Consider the following 25,420-nt stretch of genomic DNA (forward strand, 5'->3'; position numbering starts at 1 on the left):
GCTGTCTGTTTAGCCTTTGCTGGTTATTAAAAATACAAATTTTGGGGGGGGATTCCCATTTTTTAATAACCAGTAAAGGCTATGCAGACAGCTGTGAGCTGTCATTAATAAGCTGGGAAGATCCATGGATAGTGGCCCCTTCCCAGAATAATAACACCAGCCCCTAGCTGTCTGCTTTCCCTCAGCTGGTTATTAAAAATAAGGAAGATCCCATGCTATTTTTGTTAAAAAAAAATATTTATTTAATAGGTTTAAAAAGGCTAAACTCCCTTTAGTGCCACATGAAAGGCATTAAATATCTACAGGACAGCTATCCTATTTATTCTATCTATCTATATATAAGATTGCATTATTACTTAGAAAACTAGCTTTAAATGACATACAGTAATTCTCTATGTAAAAGCTGTTATTAAAAACGCATTGCAAAAGGATTGCATACGTATGTCATACGGATGTCATTTAGATGCTACTTGATAAAAATTGCATTGTACTCGCATGCCACTCGCATGATACTTGTCCTGCTTTTCAGGAACAACAATGGAGCGATTTTATTTACGCTGATGAGTGCGAGCCCTTAATGTAAGTCTATGAGAGCCTCGTTCTAAGTCTCATAGTGTTACATTGAGAAGTAACATCCAATCTTCCCAACAAACACTGGAGTGATCTGGGCAATCACAACTCCAGTCATTTGATGCAAAAGAGGACTAGAGCAGCGCTGGGAACAGCAGCAGATGACAACTGGTAAGTACACAGGGAACATACATTAGTGATACCTACCAGTGGTGAACTAAAAAAAAAAACAGAGTGATGCATTAAACTATTAAAGGAGCACTCCCACTACATTTTTTATACATTAAATGTGTATATACATGTAATGCAGTGTGAGTGTATTAGTCACCGCCCTGCAGACTGTCTGGGTCACACTGCGCTCTGCGTGGTCCGAAAGTGACTTTTACAATGCGAGTCTATGGAGTGTCAGAACAAGGCTCCATAGACTTACATTGTAAAAGAGACTTCTGGCTCATGCATAGAGCATAAACTGAGCCAGCTAGTCACAATTGCAGTGACGTTAATGAGAAGAGGAGCAGAACGGCGCTGGACACCGGAGCGAGCGGCGGTAGGTAAGTATATTTATACACTCACACACCACAACATGCACATACACACATTTAATGAATAAAAAACTTAGTAGGAGGGATTCTTTAAATCGTAGGGAACAAACCTTTTATTAGGATGTATGAAAATGGTTTAAAAACTGGACAAACCCCTTTAAGAATTTTATACATTGGATACAATTGCTCAACAGAGATGTCCTATGTAGTTGCTTTAGCCTCAGATATATAACAAATACTATAAATGTCTTGTCTCTATAGTCACTGCATAGGCTGCAGATGCCATAAGAAGTGCACAAGCAGGTAAGTTCCTGCACCCACATCCCTGTGCCCTGCTGGCTGCATTGTCTCAGCACCTCTTCCCTTCTGCTTCCGGAGGCTATGATTTGCTGCAGATGACATCAGAGTGGATGCTGGAAAATAGACTGGCAGCTAATGTGATTCTCCTCCCAGGGTCCCAGCCCAGACTCTCCATATAAAAGGCAGGCAGCCTCCCCTCCCAGCCTCACTCCCTGCCTGCTCTCAGCTGCTGTACCTAACGGAGAGTGGGAGGAAGATCACACACAGGGAGAGGCAGGCACAACTGGGGGCACAGTGCAAGGATGGCAACTCTGGTGGAGCCAGGAGCGGACATGGAGCCGGCAATCAGCATCCTGAACCCTTCATCTACCTCCCCTAGCCTGTCTCACAGATTCCTAGACAATAAATTTTACCTGCTGGTGGTGATTGGAGAAATAGTGACAGAGGACCATTTAAGGTGTGCCATCTCCAATATAGAGAGAGGTAAGCACTGACAGCTGGCACTCCCTGGGCAATGCCATCCCCGCCACAGGTGGCACAGTACCAGCTACTTACTGACCTTTGCTTGGAAATGCTGCAGCTCATGTGTCTGCAGCAGATAATGCTGCCCCTGGAATATTGATGATGTCTAGCTATCTGATGCTATAGAAACAATGTAACAGGGAAATAGAAATATTGATCTAAAGGGAACAAAGACAATGTCATGCAGCCACTCCCTATTTTTTTACAGGGAAAATGTGGTGGGCTGCAGATCTAACAGTTGGCAAGAAAGCAGCCCCTCCCTCTGCTGTCTCATAGAGAGCAAGCAAAGGAGTCTGGAAGGAATATGTATGAGAAGTAATGTATATAGGTATATAGTGCCTACATGTAGGAGGATGCATTGCATGGGGCCCTATTGTTACACCCTGACTCATCCCTGCGTGGATCTGCAATCATTGTGAGTGATCACATACAGATCAGATGATGTTCCATTTATTTCTAGAAAAGGAAACTTTCTGCTTGACCACACTGGTGGGTGTATAAATCCAGATCCAGGGGTCTCTGCATTGCTTGTGCTGTATCTGGGAGCCACATGGGGGAATTCTAAGCCAGCAAGGACACATGTTGTACCCCACCCATTGCCAGCAGCTGGAGGGCTGCTATCTGTGCATACTAATAGCTTTATTCAGGTGTCACATTAGAGGTCATGGTGTTCTTCATCTGTACAGAATGCTGGATAGAGGATTGTTGTTGATTAATTTGGGAAAATGCTTAATAACAGATAAAGTCTATATGCATGTATACATGATCATTGCTGATATGTGCATTTGTATACATGATCATTGCTGATATGTGCTCTATTCTCTTCTATATCCTAAATGCATGAAAATCTGTTTAGCCTTAAGATGTCTCCATCCTTAATTTTGACAAAAAAAAAATAGCAGGTACCAATGACACCGGAAGAGAAGAGGATGTTAGGGCCTGATGGTTTTTGCCATTGATTTTCCTATGGATCGATAGCGCAGCAGGCTGTTGCCCTTGCAGCAGAGCTCTGTGGCTGGAGTGATGACACTTGCAGAGCGCAGAGAGAAGCCGGCTGGTGGGCGTGGTGCAGTCCGCAGTGCAGTCCCTACGGCAGCAGACGGCAGCGCGCAGCGGACAAAGAGGGATCGTGCAGCCAGCAGAGGAGAGAGCATCTGCTGCCTCCTAATGCTGATGTCAGGGCTGTGCAGGAGGAGAACCGCTGCCTCACCCTCCTCTAACGGCAATGTAACCTTCAGAAAGAGGATGGAAATCAACTAAATGTGCATGGTAATAAATGGATAAAAAATAATAATTATATATAATGAAAGAAATCCATATGTGCAGAACACTGAGCCTATACCCAAAACTCTAATTAGAAAACGAACTTGCCCAAGTATATAAATAATTAGATGCAAATAAAAGAACATCTAAAATCACAGAAACAAGCAAAGTGGATTAAAATACATGACCCCTTATAATGCAAAAGCTAAGCTGTAGGATGGGATGATGAGTGCACTTTCTGATACTGCAGTGTGAAGCTATGTCAATTAGTATGTCTGATGGTACAGAACAGTTTAGTCATCAGGCCACACCTTTGTTGTGCTCCCAGCAGGGCAAGTGGCCAGCAAGGCTCTTATGTAAAGGCACAATGGAGAGACAGAGCTGGGAAATGTATTACTCACAATTCTCTGCCTTCTGTAATATTTTTGGTATAGGTTTGGAAATGAAAAGCAGAGAGCTGATTGGTGGTTAGGGAGGGCATTTGCACTACTTGATGATGTATATTCAGCATTTAAAGAGAAATGCTATCATTTACATTTATGCAGCGTAATACCCTTTGTAAATCAGATTCTAATGTCATGTATAGTGCACAATAGCAATATATACACAATTGAAAGTACACTTTAATCAATAGATCTTGGAATAAAAATAGGTTTTACAATTGGATGTGTTAAAAAATAATGTTCCTGTGCTGAGATTATCTTATAAATGTGCCCCTGCTGTGTACTGTGTAATGGCTGTGTCTGATCCTGCAGGAACATGGTCTGATCATACCACATCTCCTGGGCAGGGGGGGGGAGTATACAGATATTACAGGATGGGGATCACAGCTGCTGGTTTCTGTAAGGAAACACATTTTGTCAATCCCATGCTGTAATGTCTGTATACTCTTTTGCTTCCTCCCCTGCCCAGGAGCTGTAGTACGATCAGACCATGTTCTTGTACAGTCAGGCACAGCCATTACACAGTACACAGCAGGGGCACATTTATAAGATTATCTCAGCACAGGAACATTTTATTTAAACACATCCAATTGTGGAATTTATTATTATTCTAAGGGCTATTAATTAAAATGCACTTTGTTCATGGGGAAAATCCCTTTAAGGGGTTGTCTGGAGAGCAAAATAATAATAAAAAAAAAAGATCAGAAAGGATTAAAAAAATTAACAAAGCAATTCTCATGTCACCATTCCCTAACTGCTTCTACTTTGACACCTCCTGGTCCCCTGCTGGGTGTCTACTTCCTGCTGCAGGGATGATGACATCTCGTCACAGGGACACGTGACATCTACATCCAATCACTGGCATTAGTGGTTGATAAAGGCAGCCTGAGCCAATGATTGGCTGCGGAGGTCACTTGTCCCTGTGATGAGCCTACATGAGAAGAACCTAGTAGTGTCAGATCCGCAGCGGCAGGGAACAGGTGATTATTCCTTCTGTTATATTGGTATAGTTTTTAACCCTTTTCTGAGTAATTTTTACTTTCCAGATAACCCTAATAATTAGTATAGCGTCAGCAGGAATATCACTATCTGCAACATATCAGCAATGTGTCAGGTGGCACATAGTAAATGGCAACCAAATGTACAGAGATTAGTTTTCATTACAAGTGTAGAAAACAGTGATGCCTTTTGTTCATGGGTATGTGACAAAATGTGGTTTTGCCTCTGGAGTTTCGAACATGGAGCTTTCTGGAAATATAGCTGAGCACATAGTCATCTAATAAATGGTTACAGGAAGGTAAGCCGTGTGATGGGACAATGCATTACCTAAACTGTCACCAGCATTAAAGGGGTATTCTCATGTATGAGAATGGCATAGGGACAACTTCCTGATTGCTAGTGGTCTGACTACTGGGACCCCCACAATCCCGAGAACCGGAGCTCTGAACAGAATGGAGTGGTGGTTGATCATGCGCACATCTGCTCCATTCATTTTTAATGAAACCACTGGGGATCGCCAAGTGCTGCATTCGGCTGGTCTTCTGCACTCCAATAAAAATGAATGGAGCAGCAGTGCACATGATCGACTAGTGCTCAATTTACATGGGGCTTTTCAGATCCACAGTTCTTGGGATTGGGGGGGTCCTAGCAGTCAGAACCCCAACAATCGGGAAATTATCCCCCATCTCGTGGATAGTGGTTAACTTCCAAATTTGAAAATACCCCTTTAATCTAGGAGACATTGATTGACATCATGACATTGATTCCTTCTCCAGCCATAGTTATATTTTCTACCTGCATTCCACTTTTAATTAATTTCTACAATTTATTAATCAGACTGTAGTCCTCAGTCCAATAGTAGATTCATATGCACCATTGACCAAACTTGTGATTAGCTCTGCATGGCCTCCCATCAGGACCGAAAAGAACGTAGAAAATTCAGAGAAGCCGAGGCTTGAGAAAGGCCAATTATGGCTGAAACGTTGACAGCGTTGTCTTCCTGTTTTAACTAATATGGCATAAAGATCACATTTTTATCAAGAACCTGCGGTCTTGGTTCCTCTGCTTTTTCAGACTGTAGTCCTGCCTAGGTAAAATACCCATTAGATAACTTAGATTCCCAAGTCCCTGTGATCAAAGAAAGAGAAAGATTAACAGAACATTATTTTGACAGGAATCTAGTGGTGTATATTATGTAGACTATAGAACTGGCAGTGATTCATGTTGGAAGGAATGTCCATCTAATGCATGTGAATGGGGTTTTTCTACCCTGTTCACACGCAGCAGAGAACTTCACTTCTAGTTTTTGGCACTGTTGTATGAAAAAATCAGCCATGGAAATAAGTAGCATATTACAGTACTTGTTTTAAACAGATTCCACAGAGAAAAATCGAAGTTTACTTTACTGAATGTCAATGGACCTAAAACTCATGAGGATTTGTGGTCCTTCAAACTGCAAAGTTACTGAACAAATCTGAAAGTCAGACTCAAATTTCTTTTGTGAAAATACAAAGTGAAATTTTATTCTGACACGTGAGCACAGCAGTGGTTTACCAGCATACCCAAGACATTAGTTACATTCACTGTAAACTATAAAATGATGATAATTGAAGCCAAAATTATCTGTATAAGTTTCATCAGCTTCAAAAAAAATCATGGACGTCTTAAATTTTTTATTACGGACAGGGTAAAAAATTATTTCCCTATTTTTATGGACTGTCCTGAAATTTCTGGACGGTTGGCAACCCAGCTATGACTCCCAGAAAAAGTGGACGTGTCTTTGTGATATTTTTGCGGACATACAGTCTGCATAAAAACAGTGACATGTGAACAGCCCTATAGACTATATTGGGTACGTGTTGTATCTGGGAGAATCACTGAAAGAAGACGTACATGAAACACGAATGTCTGAATGAAGCCCTAAAGAGTATGAATGGGAGATGATGTTCTGTCAGTGCAGGAATGAAAAGGTGGTATTTTTATACTTCTATGTAAATTTCCCACACAATGTATTTTTCTACTCGAATGAACCATTAATTGTTGGGCAGCACGAGAGCCCCAGGGGGTATACTGGGAGCTGGCTTTCATTTTCATTTTACTATGCTGCTCATTTTTATTCTCCTCATTGAGTGCTCTTGCCTGGAAGTAAGAAGCTCAGGTGCCTGGCGATATGTATTTCTATGTACATTATAGCTATAGCTCCACCATTTGTGTAGAATAAACATCAGAAAGTTCAGTGTAAGTTACTAGCTCTAGTGTTGCTTAAGGCCACTGTAAAGTGGCCGAGAGCGGTAGCCATGACTGATCTGCTGTCCCGTTACCCTCTGGCACTTTACAGGAAAACCGTGTCCCAGTCACAGTGTGCTGTCAGCTTTATGGTGCATCACACTCACTTGTAGGCCTCCGCTGTCTCCAGGCCTCCATCGTCAGGAGCCACCGCGCACAACTCAGTCAACAAGTTCTTTTCAACCAACAAGTTTATCGGACAGTTCAAGTTCATCAGATTGTAACATGTGGGATAGGGCACAACACACCTTCAGCCCTACTGTTTGTTCCTAATTGATAATCCCTATGCCCACTGTCTCCATCAGCCCTTGGGATTTCCTGTCCAGTTCCGCAGTGCACCCAGGATCCGCTACCTTCCCTTTCGGCTCCACGTCCATCTTCCTCTGTGTGCCAGAGGACCCGATGCCCCCCTTTAGCCCCTATGCCGGGCCTTGAGCCCCTGGAATGTCCACACACTGTCTTGAACAGTAGGTACATGCTGGCCCTAGCAGCCCACTGCACTTGAACTTGAGCTTGTTACTGTACTTCCTTATCTGAGTCACTACCAGGAAGCACCCGCATCTCACTAGCTGTAAATCTCTCCCACAACATTATACATTAGCAACATGTCCTATAACACTACCACATATTATACTTCACATCACTATATTAACAGTACTTATACTACACCATATCATAGTACACAGTAAATGCATAGAAACGCATGATACTATTCACATTACACAACATTAAGGCTATTTTCACCCATCTTGGTTTTTCAGTGTTTTTTTATGCTTTTCTTATGCAAATTTGCAGCTACGTTTTGCAGTACCAAAGTCTATGAGATTCCAGAAATCTCATGCACACATCTTGGAGTTTTTTTATCAGGATTTTGTGCTTTGCATGCTTTTTTTCAAAATAGAGCATGTCACTTCTTTCCACGTTTTTTCAGTGTGGGTGGTGAAAAAAATGCTGAAAAAACACAGGACAGGTGTCAGGTTTTTCAGCGTTTTTTGTGCCAAAACCAGAATGATATTTTTTTTTTCACTGAACATGCATATAGAGACAAAATAAAGTGAGAAAAGGACAGTGAAAAAAACGCAGCAAAAAAGCAAGAAAAATCCTGAACAAACCTCCTGGCAAGAGATCAAGTTTTGCTGCAGAAAAAACTCAGCAAAAACGCAATGTGTGAACATAGCCTAATGCAATTGGTGTCTTCATGGGCAGGTACACAGCAGCACAGTCCATCACTCTTACACCACATTCACATGTTCAGTATTAGGTCAGTATTTTACATCAGTATTTGTAAGCCAAAACCAGGAGTGGGTGATAAATACAGAAGTAGTGACACGTTCCTATTATACGTTTCCTCTGATTGTTCCACTTCTGGTTTTGGCTTACACATACTGATATAAAATACTGATGTAAAATACTGAACGTGTGACCGTAGCCTTATATTGTACTGGCTCAACATCATGCAAGAGAATCGAGAGATGGGTCCTGGCTCTGGCAAAAGAATGGACCACTAAGGCTGTGAGCCCACGTTGAGTTTTAGGTGAGTTTTTGATGCTGCGTATTTTTGATGTGTCAAAGCGCAGCTTCTTACAGTTCCAACTAAGTGGATGGGATTAATAGAGATCTCCTGCCCAATGCACTTTTTTAATACTCAGCATAAACTGACCTTCGGTGAATGTCTCAAATCCACAACTTTTTTTGCAGGTACGCTGAGTGTTGTGTGCTGCAGATTTTCCCCACAGATTTGCATCAGATGTGGAAAATGTATAGATAAAAAATGCACATGCATTTTTAGTGCGTTTCTATGGCGGAAATGCATCAAACGCGCATGTAATCTACACATGACTGTATAAATAAATACCAGAAAGTATCACAAATAAAGCAGCTTTATTTAAAACATGACACACCAACAAGAGACAAAAAATGCCGCTTCAGAAACGCATGTAAAAAATGCAATGAAAAAACCCAGGTAACCTAATTTACTTAATAGGTGCAGAAAATCTGCAACATCAAAAATTTGCCAAAAGCTCATCGTGTGAACGTAGCCTAACACAACAGGACTCAAAACCACCAGCTAAAAACAACCCTTTTGGAGACAATCATTTATTCTCTAGTGTTTATTCCTAATGAGTTAATTGACAAATAACCAATTGCTTTTTATTGACAAAATGTCCTGTACATGTAACAAGGGATTATGATAAAAAGTTGAAATGTACATTTATTCTATAGATGGACACGCTGTTCTCAAAATAATTTTTTTCTGGGGGCTCAAAAAATCCCAATCCAGACTGTATTATTCTGTAATTTAAGTGCGGTTGTGTCCATGCACAATCCCAGAGGATACTACCTATGGAGCATCTATACTACTGGTCTGGTCATGACAAAGGTAGAATGGGACAGTCAAGTCAGCACGGCATGGATATCTTGACATGTTGAACGTGGTGGCTAGTCTGTCAGTATCACATTATAGAGCAGGAGAAACTGAGCAGATTAAAGACAACGTGTCTGCTAAAAATGGCATCTGATCTACAGACAGGATGCTATAAATCAGAAGGAGCTGATCATAATGTAGAAGCAGCACCAGCAAAAAGTGAGGGAGCCAAAACTCCCAGGAAAAGACCAATCTTCTAAATATAAAGAAAATAATACAGACGGCACACCGATTGAAAGATAGAAACATAAAAAGGTAGAGTTGGAAGAGACCTTCAGGGTCATCGTGTCCAACCCCCTGCTCAATGCAGGATTCACTAAACCATCTCAGACAGATGTCTTTCCAGCCTCTGTTTGAAGATTTCCATTGATGGAGAACTCACCACCTCCCATGGCAGCCTGTTCCATCGTTAATCACCCTCAATACCTTAATCTGTATCTTCTCCCATTCAGTTTCATCCCATTTCTTCTAACCTTTCTTTGTGCAAATGAGAATAAAGCTGATCCCGCTACAGTGTGACAGCCCTTGAGATATTTGTAGACAGCTATTAAGTCTCCTCTCAGTCTTCTCTTTTGCAAGCTAAACATTCCCAAATCCTCTAACTATTCCTCATAGAACATTGTTTGCAGACTGGTCACCATTCTCGTCACTCTTCTCTGACTTTGCACCAGTTTCTTCATGTCTTTTTCAAAATGTGGTGCCCAGAAATGGACACAGTATTCCAGATGAGGCCTTACCAATGAGGAGTAGAGAGGGAAAATTACTTCACGTGATCTAGACTGTACGCTTCTGTTAATACATCCCAGAATTGTATTTGCCTTTTTTTGCTGCTGCATCACACTGTTGACTCATGTTCAGTCTGTGATCCATTAGTATACCTAAGTCTTTTTCACATGTGCTGTTGCTTAGCCCTATTCCTCCCATTATGTATATGCTTTTTTCATTTTTCTTGCCCAGATGTAGGACTTTGCATTTCTCCTTGTTAAAAACTATTCTGTTAGTTGCTGCCCACAGTTCCAGTTTGTTTAGATCTTTTTGAATCCCCTCTCTCTCTTCTCTATTAGCTATCCCTCCTAGCTTTGTGTCATCAGCATATTTAATCAGTTTACTCTCAATTCCTTCATCTAAATCATTGATAAAGATGTTGAGGGCCCAGGACAGAGCCTTGTGGTATCGCACTTGAGACATTCTTCCACTTGGATGTGCAACTCTTTATGACCACTCTGTGGGAAACATTAGAAAAAAAGCTGAATTTCATAGCCCATTGTGGTGATGTTTCAGTTCATGGTGTGAACTTTTCTCAAGCTTCAGCAGAAAAAAAAGATTCAGTAAAATTTTCATGTCATTCATTGAAATCCCTGGTGTTTGTATATGTGGCACCACAAAATGCCTGCATGTGTGATATACTTTTATATGTATTGCCAGCTATGGCGAGGGCCGGTTTCTCTGCTGGGAAAACTGCATCCACACATTGCCCCTTATTGGAGGATTGTGCACTTTTGCCTGAACCAGGAAGTGTGCACAATCCCTCAGAGGGGAGGAGGGGCTTCAGTAGAGCAGTGAAGGTGTGAGGAAAAAGTAGCAACATGGAGGTCTGGATGAAGAGAAGCAGCATGCTCTCTTCAAGGACAAGCTGCTGGAGGCAGAGTATCAGTCCCTAGAGCCACAGAGACTTCCAGAGTATGTGGTGAAACTGAGAGATTCTTTGGTCTTCATATAACAAGCATTAAAGTGCTTTGCCCAGGAGCTCAGCAGCGCATAGAATCAGGGACACTGCTGCCAGAGAAAGTAGGTGTTTTCCACAGGATTCGCGCTGCCTGCTCACTGAAAGGGATCATGGATCCAGTACCTGTCTATCCTGGATCCCTGGGGTCCAAGGAATCTTTTACCAGAGATATGATTAGCCGCAGGAAGGCGTCACTACATCACAGCAGAAAAACTGAACCCTCACCATCCAGGTCCGACCAAAACCCTTTGTGTGATTTGTATGGAATCTTCTGTAACTGTTTGCAGAACTTCAGTAAAAGGTACAAACTGATTATTACCCTGTCTAACGCTGATTATTCTCTGCTGCACCATTCCTGTTCCAATACACTTGGGAGCCAGCCCTGGTTGGGAAGGGTTAATCATCTGGCACTGTTCTTCACCACCTAACTCCCAGGGACCTTCATTAGTGTTCGGCCATTCCAGGCCGAACATCCAAGTGGCATCACAAACCTTTTTATTATTAGCCCCACAATTGACAGAGACTGTCGAGCGCCCCAGGTCAGACTTGATCATCACTCAGACCGCCGTGCACCAGTACCGTGACCGCAGCAGACACCCGGGTGGTACATATACATAAGAGTCCAGTGGGCCATCCTACTCATTGATTGACAATCTTCTCTGTGTGACTGTGCATGCAGAGATAGTTGTCAATCACTTAGAAGGACCTCCCACTGGATTCCAAAACATAGAAAGGTGTTTAAAGGGAAACTGTCACCAGTTTTGTGACATACCAGCTTAAAATATCACCTTATTCAGCGTCTATGCTGCATTCCCAAACCTTATATAACCCCCTTACTCCTCCTGTATACCCTCAAAAAACTTTTTTATTGTCTCCCGCGCTATATGCTAATCTTCTCGGTCCGGTTAGATGGGAGATGTTTTGGGCATCTCAATCCCTCCCCCCCGCTGCTGTTTGCCTTCCTCCTGCTTTGATTTACATGGGTGACGCCTCCTGCCTCATCCAAATAGCCGGGTGAAATCCCCCACTTGCGCAGAGAAATCGCCAGCTCCCGCCTGCGCAGTATGCTTTTCCCAACTGAGGGCAAAACTGAAAAACAGAAGTGCACATGCGCTGGCACATGTCTTTCCAGCTCACGTACCAGAAGTATTTTGCGGCCATTGCTGTGTGCATGTGTGGCACCCCAGGGGTCTGGTTTCCACAGTAATAACAATATTATGTCTGAGAGCAGGTGGGAGGTCTCTTGGTCAGGAATCCTATGCATGCCACACCTCCTGCCCAGTCCTGGGAGGGGAAGAACTTCCCCTATATAAAACTGGGGCTGAGGCAGGGTTAGGGAGAAGAGTAGAGTTAAGAAGAGGAGCAGCTATAGGAAAGAAAGATCAGGAGCTCAGTGGGAGCAGTGCTACAAGGAATCAGGGGCTGGCAGCTGAAGAGCTCGCCCTGATTGAAGAGTTACCACCGGACCCGGAGTCCGAGGCTGTGGGGACTAATCCTTACCCAGCAGCAGAAACCGACCGGCAGGGGACTTCAGGTCCTCTGGCCAAGAAACCCGAAGGCACGGTCACACGCGTGGGACCAGCACCGCCGTCGTGGAGCGGAAGCCACTAGAAGGCCCCGAGTCACCGGCCATACGGGTGAGCACCACACGGTACACTCAGGGACGTGGGCTACTTTTACCCGCCTCTAGCAAGGTAGCCAGAAGAGTACAATTAGTTGGGGAGGCCTACAACTCCGCCTGGCCAGGGGAAATCCCATCTGCTCAAAGACTGACCAGGCCCCGATCGCTAGCCAGTACTCCGGGAGGGTCTATCTTTATCACCAGTAAAGACCCTGAACTACACCGCATCGTCTCTGAGTGGTTCCTGCTACCCCCATCATCCACGTCGGCTGCCCTGAGGCCATACCCCTCCCATTGGGGGTTATCCCATCCACGCTGCACAATCCTTCCACCGGCCTCAGCGGTCTGCCCTGCAGCGGCAGCTCCATAGCTGCATTCAACGGGTGGCGTAGTCGTCCAACATCTACTGCTAATACTCAGCCACACAGTTTGACTCCCTGGGCACGGACCGGGTCACCGCCACGAGACTACTACCCCTATCGGATCCGGCTCCGGGTAAGCCCCCGTGCGCGCGATGCCGCACGACACAGCAGGCCCAGGGGCGCGTCAACTTTTGGTGTAGTCGGCAGGATTTCGTGCCCGCAACCACCGGTTACTGCGTGCCTGAAAAAGACTGTTCAAACTTACCAGTGGTGAAGATTCCCGCCATCCGGCGCCATCTTCTACCTTCTTCCCGCCATCCGCGAAGTTTTCCCGCCATCCGGCGCCATCTTCTGCCTTCTTCCCGCCATCCGTGGAGTTTTCCCGCCGTTGGACGCCATCTTGAAGACGCCGCGCGGGAAGAAGAGGGGCGTGGACTCCGAAAGCGCGCGAGAACCAGAAGCCACCCTTCAGATGGGAGAAGTTGGAAGAAGAGTCCTTCCGCCAGCTGAAGATGGCCCTCACGGGGGATGAAATCCTGGCGTACCCTGATTATAGCCAGCCCTTTATCCTCTACACCGACGCCAGTAACATCGGGCTAGGAGCCGTACTGTCCCAGATCCAGCAGGGGAAGGAACGGGTAATTGCTTACGCCAGCCGAAAACTGCGACCCACCGAAAGAAACCCTGAGAATTACAGTTCATTTAAGCTAGAGTTCCTGGCAGTGGTGTGGGCAGTCACCGAACGCTTTAAGCACTACCTCGCTGCTTCCCGGTTCACCGTGTACACGGATAACAACCCGTTGACACACCTGGACACTGCAAGACTCGGTGCCCTAGAGCAGAGATGGATGGCCCGCTTGTCCAATTATGAGTTTACAATCAAATACCGGGCAGGACGCTCCAATACCAACGCGGACGCCCTGTCCAGGATGCCGAACCTACCGGACGTAGGGGAAGATTCAGAGGAACTGGAAGAAGTTGAACTCCCCGCGTTCCACCGTCATGGGACTATCCAGTATTCCCACCGTGTAAGGAGTAAGCAATCCGCTACGTTCAACCCATTACCTCATTACAACTGGGCGGAGACGCAAGACAGTGACCCTGCCGTCCGACTGGTAAAGGAGATGCTGACTCGGCCAGATGCACGCCTTGACCCAGACGCTCCGGAGGAAGCCAAGCAACTGTGGGCTGAGAAGAGTCGACTGTTCCTTTACAAGGGGAAGTTGTGCCGCAGAATGGTTAACTCCCGGACGCATGAACTAATCTGGCAAGTAGTGGTGCCAAGAAGAGACGCAGCTATGGTGATGGAGGCATACCACGACGGAGCTGGGCACTTCGGATGGAAGAAGCTGGAGTTCCTGCTGCGTGGGCGGTTCCATTGGGTAGGCATGAGAGGAACCATCGAGAGGTGGTGCAGAGACTGTGGCCCATGCAACCTAAGAAGGAGGGACCGTGCCAGCCAGAAGACTCCCCTGCAGTCCATCATTACCAGACAGCCGTTAGAACTGGTAGCCTTGGATCATGTAAAACTGACCCCAAGCAGAAGTGGCTACGTCTACGCGTTAACCATCGTGGATCACTACTCCCGGTTCTTGGTTGTCGTCCCCGTCAAGGACTTAACGGCTCAAACAGCAGCTAGAGCCTTCCAGCAGCACTTCTGCCGTCCGCACGGATACCCAGAGCAGGTGCTGACGGACCAGGGGCCTGCCTTTGAAGCGGAAGTCTTCCAGGAGTTCTGCACCCTGTATGGCTGCCGGAAGATAAGAACAACACCCTATCACCCGCAAACTAATGGACTTTGTGAGAAAATGAACCAGGTGGTGATAGATCTTCTGAAAACATTGCCCCTGGAAGAACGTAGTCTGTGGCCTGAAAAGCTGCCCGGCCTGGTGGACCTATACAACCACATCCCTGTAGGTTCCACCAACTGTACCCCGGCTTACCTAATGAGGGCAAGACCTGGTAAGCTTCCTGTTGATCTGGAGATGGGAGTCCTGACACCCGAGGACACTTCACCAGAAGCAGACTGGGACACAGAGAGGCAGCAGCAGTACCGGAAAGTACAGGAGAGCGTGGAGCGAAGTCTCTGTCAAGCTAGGGAAAGACAAGAGAAAACTTACAACCAGTATGCTCCCGCTGTTCCCCTGGTGCCTGGAGAGCAGGTCTTGAAGAGGAAAAGACGGCTCCACAAGTTGGACGACCAGTGGGAGAAGGACCCGTACACCGTACTGCCCTCAAGCCACGACAACCCAAAGATCTGTACAATCAGTAAAGACGGAGGGGAAACCACAGCCATTGTATCCCGGGATCACCTGAAGAAGTGTCCCGAACAGCTACGGAACCCTGAAGAGGAACAAGAAGACCCTCGACCCGTAGAGGAAAGGGAAGATATGATTAGTACTGTGCTCGGAGACTTCCCTCGGTCTTGGACTCAAGTCAATGGTGCTGTTGTAGTACCCGTCCTCACGTTCCTCCAACCAGCATCCCAAGTGCCTACGGAGACACAGGTAGAGCTGGAAGAACAGCCGGTCCAGGAGGCAGAAGACCCCACACAAGCAGACCAGGAGAATCAACCCTCTGCTTATAGTGAGCCTGCCATACCCCTAGTGAGCCAAAGAGTCCGTAGACGGCTGCCCAGTTTACCCTTGACAGCTCCTATACCCTGTAGCTCAGGACCAGTCAGCCAGCTCCGTAGGTCCACTAGGGTCACTAGAGGCCAGTTGCCCATACGGTGGAGGATCTAAATGTTCAAGCTATTTTATTAATGTTTACCTGTTTATTGTTGCTTGTGTATAATTATGTGTTTCTAGTTATTTGTAGGAGTCTTTGGTGGATTTACCGGGAATCCTTTGTGCATATAGTTGGAGCGTAACCCAGGACGGACTAAAAGACTGATAAGGACTCGGGGCAGGACAGACCCCTACCTGGTTACGTCTCCCTGTTTTGGTGAAATGGACACCTTTGTTTTCTTCAAAGACTGCACCCGGTTGCGGACATGCCGTGACCATCCTAATGTCTTTCTTTATTGTACTGTTTCTGTTTTTACTTGTTATGTTTTACAAAAATGTGTTTAGTCCCGGAGTACTAAAATTCACTAGGGGGGAATGTGGCACCCCAGGGGACTGGTTTCCACAGTAATAACAATATTATGTCTGAGAGCAGGTGGGAGGTCTCTTGGTCAGGAATCCTATGCATGCCACACCTCCTGCCCAGTCCTGGGAGGGGAAGAACTTCCCCTATATAAAACTGGGGCTGAGGCAGGGTTAGGGAGAAGAGTAGAGTTAAGAAGAGGAGCAGCTATAGGAAAGAAAGATCAGGAGCTCAGTGGGAGCAGTGCTACAAGGAATCAGGGGCTGGCAGCTGAAGAGCTCGCCCTGATTGAAGAGTTACCACCGGACCCGGAGTCCGAGGCTGTGGGGACTAATCCTTACCCAGCAGCAGAAACCGACCGGCAGGGGATTTCAGGTCCTCTGGCCAAGAAACCCGAAGGCACGGTCACACGCGTGGGACCAGCACCGCCGTCGTGGAGCGGAAGCCACTAGAAGGCCCCGAGTCACCGGCCATACGGGTGAGCACCACACGGTACACTCAGGGACGTGGGCTACTTTTACCCGCCTCTAGCAAGGTAGCCAGAAGAGTACAATTAGTTGGGGAGGCCTACAACTCCGCCTGGCCAGGGGAAATCCCATCTGCTCAAAGACTGACCAGGCCCCGATCGCTAGCCAGTACTCCGGGAGGGTCTATCTTTATCACCAGTAAAGACCCTGAACTACACCGCATCGTCTCTGAGTGGTTCCTGCTACCCCCATCATCCACGTCGGCTGCCCTGAGGCCATACCCCTCCCGTTGGGGGTTATCCCATCCACGCTGCACAATCCTTCCACCGGCCTCAGCGGTCTGCCCTGCAGCGGCAGCTCCATAGCTGCATTCAACGGGTGGCGTAGTCGTCCAACATCTACTGCTAATACTCAGCCACACAGTTTGACTCCCTGGGCACGGACCGGGTCACCGCCACGAGACTACTACCCCTATCGGATCCGGCTCCGGGTAAGCCCCCGTGCGCGCGATGCCGCACGACACAGCAGGCCCAGGGGCGCGTCACATGCGCACTGATGTTTTCGGCTCTGCCCACAGTAGAGCAGAGCATAGTGCGGAGGCGCGAGCCGGTGATTTCTCTGAGCAAGCGTGGGATTTCACCCGGCTATTTGGATGATGCAGGAGGTGTCACCCATGTAAATCAAAGCAGGAGGACGGTGAGGAGCAGCCAGGGGGATGAATGGAGAGGCCCGAAGAATCAGACCGGACCGAGAAGACTAGCAAACAGCATGGGAGACATTAAAAAGATTTTTCGGAGGTATACAGGGGGGAGTCAGGGGGTTATATAAGTATTTAGGGAATGCAGTGCAGAAGGTGATATTTTTAACTGCTATATCACAAAACGGGTGACAGGTTCCCTTTAAATGAATAAAAATACAAGTTATACATTTCCCACAAACCTATATAATAATCTACTCATCGCCTCCTGCTCCAAACAGGCTGCCAGAAGATAGGACGTCATGCTCAAATAGACAGGTTCCCTTTAAAGGGTTTGCACAACTGTGACATTATAAAATTCAACTCATCACCTGGTAAACTGGGTCTCACTCTGAAGTGCTCACTGCTCAGCTAGGGAAAGATATGTGATCACAATTCACTGATGAAGGATATTATTTTAGGAACTTGGAAGAAAATTTACAAAAGTAAAAGACCACCAGGTCCATCTCGTCTGGCCTTATAGTTAGGGATGAGCCGACCCATGGAAGTTCGGGTTCAGGTACCTGACCCAAACTTTATTCCAAAGTTCGGTTTCGATATCAGAACTGTACCAGAACCAGAACCCCATTGAAAACAAAGGGGACCTGGACTTTTATCTCTGTCTCTCTCTGCAATGGACTTCCCCCGGAACTTCGAACATTGCAACGGACTTTTGGGGAAAGTCCGTGTTCGGTGTTTAGCACCGTGTCTGCTACAAATGCAGAATTTTAATTCGGGTTCGCTCATCTCTGCTTATAGTCTATTATTTCCTTTTTATTTTTTTCTTAGTATAGATATATGCTTATCTCTCGGTTGAAGCTTGGATGGCATTTGTGTGCTGTCCATTTTTTGTCATGGACCCATTGATTTAAATGGGTAAATTTAATCTGTGACTCAGGTCACTAATGGACTTATTTCTATTTTTTCTTTTTAGGACACAGGGATTTTAATAAAAAACAAACAAACATATGAACAGCACCATAGACTATAATGGGTATGTGTTCTATTGGTGATGAGAAACACGGATCGAACACAAAACATACATTTGAATGAGACCTTTTAAGGGGTTTTCTGGTGTTGAAATAAACCCTCTCCTCCAGCAGAATTTTATTTAAATAAAACAAAATGGTGTTTAGCTCCAGTTCTGAGTCTCTGCCGCTGCTCCCGGTGTTTGTTATTGTCTGCAGTGCTGACTGAACATTGTTGATGGCGTGAGCCGTTCAGAGCTGCGCTGCTCACTGAATAGCTGCAGCGCTGCTGATGTGTGTCGGCGCTGCAGATAATAACAGACACTGTGAGAAGCAGCTGATCCCGGGGAAGGTGAGAAATGCAATTTGTTTTTCTTTAAACAAACTACAGCAGGGGGATATGAGTTTTCCGAAACTGGAAGCCCTCTTTAACAAGACCTTACACCATTTTGTAGCTTGTCAGACATTCTATTGCATGAAACAATTATGGTCTTACTAGAGCCCAATACACTGAGATAAGTGGATCCCAATCTCCCTCTTTAAATCTGTCAATCAAGCATCTGACTTGCTTTCCCTTCTGCTTGGCCATGCTGTGGACTATTGAGTCCTGCTGTGAGTCTTCTAAAAACGACAGTATGACATTCATCCCTAATAGTGCATAAGGAAAGACATTGTCCAGGTTTGCAGTGGGCAGAAAAAGTCCCAAGCTGCTAATTTGTTTATTTACCATCAGAATCAGTCTGTGTTTGTGGTACCACTGTTCCTTGATATATCATCCAATCACAGGCCAAGTAGCACCAGGTAATAAAGAAAACATGAAGGCTTCTCAGCATACCAGGTGATTCGTATGACTAATATGATGATCATCAACAAAAATACCACAACGAACTGTGTACTGTATATATATATATATATATATATATATATACATATATATATATACACTGCTCAAAAAAATAAAGGGAACACTCAAATAACACATTCTAGATCTGAATGAATGAAATATTCTCATTGAATACTTTGTTCTGTACAAAGTTGAATGTGCTGACAACAAAATCACACAAAAATCATCAATGGAAATCATATTTATTAACCAATGGAGGCCTGGATTTGGAGTCACCCCCAAAATTAAAGTAGAAAAACACACTACAGGCTGATCCAACTTTGATGTAATGTCCTTAAAACAAGTCAAAATGAGTCTCAGTATTGTGTGTGGCCTCCACGTGCCTGTATGACCTCCCTACAATGCCTGGGCATGCTCCTGATGAGGTTGGTCTCCTGTGGGATCTCCTCCCAGACCTGGACTAAAGCATCCGCCAACTCCTAGAAGTTTGTGGTGCAACGTGATGTTGATGGATGGAGCAAGACATGATGGAGCGAGACATGATGTCCCAGATGTGCTCAACCAGATTTAGGTCTGGGGAACGGGCGGGCCAGCCCATAGCTTCAATGCCTTCATCTTGCAGGAACTGCTGACACACTCCAGTCACATGAGGTCTGGCATTGTCCTGCATTAGGAGGAACCCAGGGCCAACCGCACCAGCATATGGTCTCACAAGGGGTCTGAAGAACTCATCTCAGTACCTAATGACAGTCAGGCTACCTCTGGCGAGCACATGGAGGCTGTGCGGCCCTCAAAAGAAATGCCACCCCACACCATAACAGACCCACTGCCAAACCGGTCATGCTGAAGGATGTTGCAGGCAGCAGATCGCCCTCCACGGGGTCTCCAGACTCTGTCACGTCTGTCACATGTGCTCAGTGTGAACCTGCTTTCATTTGTGAAGAGCACAGGGCGCCAGTGGTGACTTTGCCAATCCTGGTGTTCTGTGGCAAATGCCAAGCGTCCTGCACGGTGTTGGGCTGTGAGCACAGCCCCCATCTGTGGACGTCGGGCCCTCATGCCACCCTCATGGAGTCAGTTTCTAACCGTTTGTACAGACACATGCACATTTGTGGCCTGCTGGAGGTCATTTTGCAGGGCTCTGGCAGTGCTCCTCCTGTTCCTCCTTGCACAAAGGAGGAGGTACCGGTCCTTCTGCTGGGTTGTTGCCCTCCTATGGCTCCCTCCACATCTCCTGGTATCTGCTCCATGCTCTGGACACTGTCCTGACAGACACAGCTACCCTTCTTGCCACAGCTCGCACTGATGTGCCATCCTGGATGAACTGCAGTACCTGAGCAACTTCTGTGGGTTGTACTGTGGACACCGGCTCATGCTCCTGTACCTCTAGGGGTGAGAGCAATGGCAAAATGAAAAAGTGACCAAAACAACAGCCAAAAAGGATGAGAACAGAGAAATGGTCTGTGGTCACCACCTGCAGAACCACTCCTTTTATAGGGGGTATCTTGCTAATTGCCCATCGTTTCTACCAGTTGTCTGTTCCATTTGCACAACAGCAGGAGACATTGATTCACAATCAGTGTTGCTTCATAACTGGACAGGTAGATTTCACAGAAGTGTTATTGACTTGGAGTTACATTATGTTGTTTAAGTGTTCCCTTTCTTTTTTTGAAGCAGTGTATATATATATATACACACACCATGTAGTAAAAAATAATAGATATCTTATAGTCTGAATGTATATGTATATAACTGTATGTGTGTGTGCATACAGTGGGTACGGAAAGTATTCAGACCCCTTTAAATTTTTCACTCTTTGTTTCATTGCTGCCATTTGGTAAATTGTAAAAAGTTTTTGTTTTCCTTATTAATGCACACTCTGCACCCCATCTTGACTGAAAAAAACAACTGTAGAAATTTTTGCAAATTTATTAAAAAAGAAAAACTGAAATATCACATGGTCATAAGTATTCAGACCCTTTGCTCAGACACTCATATTTAAGTCACATGCTGTCCAATTCCTTGTGATCCTCCTTGAGATGGTTCTACTCTTTCATTAGAGTCCAGCTGTGTTTAATTAAACTGATAGGACTTGATTTGGAAAGGCACACACCTGTCTATATAAGATCTCACAACTCACAGTGCATGTCAGGCCAAATGAGAATCATGAGCTCAAAGGAACTGCCCAAGGAGCTCAGAGACAAAATTGTGGCAAGGCACAGATCTGGCCAAGGTTACATAAGAATTTCTGCATTACTCAAGGTTCCTAAGAGCACAGTGGCCTCCATAATCCTTAAATGGAAGAAGTTTGGGACCACCAGAAGTCTTCCTAGACCTGGCCGCCCTGCCAAACTGAGCAATCGTGGTAGAAGAGCCTTGGTGAGAGAAGTAAAGAAAAACCCCAAGATCACTGTGGTTGAGCTCCAGAAATGCAGTAGGGAGATGGGAGAAAGTTCCACAAAGTCAACTATCACTGCAGTCCTCCAGCCGTCGGGCCTTTATGGCAAAGTGGCCCGACGGAAGCCTCTCCTCAGTGCAAGACATATGAAAGCCCGCATAGAGTTTGCTCAAAAACACATAAAGGACTCCCAGACTAGGAGAAATACGATTCTCTGGTCTGATGAGACGAAGATAGAACTTTTTGGTGATAATTCTAAGCGGTATGTGTGGAGAAAACCAGGCACTGCTCATCACCTGCCCAATACAATCCCAACAGTGAAACATGGTGGTGGCAGCATCATGCTGTGGAGGTGTTTTTCAGCTGCAGGGACAGGATGACTGGTTGCAATTGAAGGAAACATTAATGCGGCCAAGTACAGAGATATCCTGGATGAAAACCTCTTCCAGAGTGCTCTGGACCTCAGACTTGGCCGAAGGTTCACCTTCCAACAAGATAATGACCCTAAGCACACAGCTAAAATAACAAAGGAGTGGCTTCAGAACAACTCTGTGACCATTCTTGACTGGTTCACTCCAGCCACAGCCCTGACCTAAACCCAATTGAGCTTCTCTGGAGAGACCTGAAAATGGCTGTCCACCAACGTTCACCATCCAACCTGATGGAACCGGAAAGGATCTGCAAGGAAGAATGGCAGAGGATCCCCAAATCCAGGTGTGAAAAACTTGTTGCATCATTCCCAAGAAGACTCATGGCTGTACTAGCTCAAAAGGGTGCTTCTACTCAATACTGAGCAAAGGGTCTGAATACTTATGACCATGTGATATTTCAGTTTTTCTTTTTTAATAAATTTGCAAAAATTTCTACATTTCAGTTTTTTTTCAGTCAAGATGGGGTGCAGAGTGTACTTTAATGAGAAAAAAAATGAACTTTTTAGAATTTACCAAATGGCTGCAGTGAAACAAAGAGTGAAAAATTTAAAGGGGTCTGAATACTTTCCATACCCACTGTACATACCTATGTGTGTGTATGCAGTGGGTGAAATATGTATTGAACACGTCACCAATTTTCTAAGTAAATATATTTCTAAAGGTGCTATTGACATGAAATTCTCAGCAGATGTCGGTAACAACTAGTGTTGAGTGAGTATCTTCTATTAACCCTTTCGCCGAGTATGCTCGGGCCAAGCTCCGAGTATTTACAGCTGCTCGGTGATAAGGTTAAATCGCTCCCGTGTGCATGATTTGCAACTGTTTGACAGCTTTATTACATGGGAGGAATGTCTATTTCTTACACATTCCTCACATGTAATAAAGCTGTCAAACAGTTGCAAATCATGCACACGGGAGCGATTTAACCTTATCACCGAGCAGCTGTAAATACTCAGAGCTCGGCCGAGCATACTCGGACAGAACATACTCGCTCAACCCTAGTAACAACCCATTCAATCCACACAGGCAAAGAAATTAAACCATAGATGTCCATTAATTAAGCAATGTGTAATATTGAGAAATGACACAGGGAAAAAGTATTGAACACATGAAGAGAGAGAGGTGAAAAAAGCCATGGAAAGTCATGACACCAGATGAAGTCTATCCATAATTAGAAAGCAATCCGGCCACTATAATATCAGCTGGTTCAACTGATGGCCTATAAAAAGGTGTCTCATTACGAAGGTGCCACACAAGAAATATCTCATGATGGGTAAAACCAGTGAGCTGTCTCAAGACCGTTGCAACCTTATGCATACATACTGATGGCATGGGTTACAGAAAAAAAATCTAAACTACTGAAGGTTCCAGTGAACACTGTTGGGGCCATAATCTGGAACTGGAAAGAACATAATTTCACTATAAACTGGCCATGACCAGGTGCTCCCCATAAAATTTCAGACAGTGGAGTGAAAAGAATTATCAGAAGAGTTGTCCAAGATGCAATGATCGCCTATGGAGATCACCTATGAAAATATTTTAGAAACATAAGATTTTAATTAACATAAATAAAAGTTAATTTTTATATTACTCCAATTGGATTAGTCTATGAAAACTTTGAAATTATTCTGGAGTATAATTACAGATCAGTATTAAGCACTGAAGTAAAATACATAGCAATATACACAATTAAAGTAGCATAATGCTAAAAGAACGAACAAAAAATGTCCAGATAATGTGCAAAAATATAAAGCATGAATCTAGAAGTACTGTATATAAAATAAGTATTCAATGGTGAAGGTGATCAGCCATTTAGGTTATAATTGTATATACTGTAGTTAATACAGTAGGATTTATGTAAAAAGCCTCCTTCACTATGACATGTGGGTCAACCAGTATAAATAAAAAATATATCAAATATCGCGTGGTCACTCCAAAGCAATAGAGGGAAGTCAGTCACTTATGATCCACATAATAATTGATCACAACCATATTCACCTTTGAGTAGATCAAAATAACATTTCAAAACAACCATAGTAATGTCATATTGTCACTCCATTGTCAGATAGCATACATTAACTCCCAGTAAACATAAAAGTTTCCATAAAAGTGCTTACCCATAGTGGTTTGCATTGCACAGAACCTGACCGACTACTTGACGCGCGTTTCGGGTTAGCTTTTTCAAAAGGGAAGTCCTATGGATGTATATAAGAGTTTGGTACTTGCTGCATGTATTACAGTAAGTCATAGGATGACAGCTTGAATAAAGTGAACATCATCAGGCCTCCTTGTGTCATCCATTTGTGACTGATACTGTATTAGTCATAGCCATTATATACAGTAAATTGAGAAAAACACTTTGGAAGGATTCAAGAAAAATATACATTACTTACTGTAGAAAAGTACTTGTCGGTGGTATAGCCCATCACTACAAGTACACTGGGTTAGAGCTCCACATTTCCTCATTGTGTACAGCTCCATACGATTGGTAGTGGTCATATCTGCTATTACAATTCCTAGGAGCCCATAAATTACATGAAATTTTTAAGTCTAGGTTCACATTAATGTAATGCTCTCTGTCGAGCACTATGTTGGGGTTTCTGTCTGAATCACCAAAAAACTGTATTGTCAAGGGAACCCCGAGAGAGTCCAGACTTAGCTATTCACATAAATGCAGCCGATGGAGTCATGGAGTCACTGTGGACATTGATTATCCTCAGTTCTGCCAGTATTCGTCTTTTTTAGACTTGTATGTGGTCAATGGAGAGCACTGTATTAATGTGAATGTAGCCTAAACCATTCTCAGTTAATTAAAACAACAAAAAAAAAAAAACAGAATAAATCTAAAATATATAAGAATTGAACAAAATGAACTGATTATATTTGTGACTATCTTTATATGCGTGCTTTCCTTAAGGGGTTTTTCATTACTGCCACTGACTTCTATGATCAGATCTTGCTTACCAGGATGCTGCTTTATAGTTTCATAGTTTTTGGTTAAGGTAGATATAAGCAGGGGCGGACACAGACTGTAGTGGGCCCCTGTGCAAGAAATTTTTGGGGGCCCCCCCCTGCGCTTCATAAGGCAACAAAGTTATGTAAACATAACCCCCCCATGTGCAGCTCTCATCCCCCCCATGTGCAGCTCACCCCCCGATGTATCTCTCATCCCCCCCGTGCATCTCTCATCCCCCCCGTGCATCTCTCATCCCCCCCGTGCATCTCTCATCCCCCCCGTGCATCTCTCACCCCCCTGTGCATCTCTCATCCCCCCCGTGCATCTCTCATCCCTCCGTGCATCTCTCATCCCCCCCGTGCATCTCTCATCCCCCCCGTGCATCTCTCACCCCCCCCGTGCATCTCTCACCCCCCCGTGCATCTCTCACCCCCCCCGTGCATCTCTCACCCCCCCCGTGCATCTCTCACC

At 44.9% G+C, this 25,420-nt stretch overlaps 1 protein-coding gene across 1 annotated transcript in view; it reads left to right on the forward strand.

Annotated features, from left to right (window-relative positions):
* The first annotated feature begins 1,583 nt into the window (after window positions 1–1,583).
* MAP1B (microtubule associated protein 1B) overlaps window positions 1,584–25,420 on the forward strand; it is a 135,022-nt gene continuing 111,185 nt past the window's right edge. Inside the window, exon 1 of the mRNA XM_073679594.1 lies at window positions 1,584–1,895. Within this exon, the coding sequence (XP_073535695.1) occupies window positions 1,715–1,895 (181 nt within the window). The 5' untranslated portion in view covers window positions 1,584–1,714. The remainder of the gene's footprint in view (window positions 1,896–25,420) is intronic.

The sequence above is a fragment of the Phyllobates terribilis genome, unplaced genomic scaffold, assembly GCF_046119375.1.
Source record: "Phyllobates terribilis strain yellow unplaced genomic scaffold, ASM4611937v1 Scaffold_1__5_contigs__length_1240528914, whole genome shotgun sequence".
In the NCBI taxonomy this organism is placed as follows: Eukaryota; Metazoa; Chordata; class Amphibia; order Anura; family Dendrobatidae; genus Phyllobates; species Phyllobates terribilis.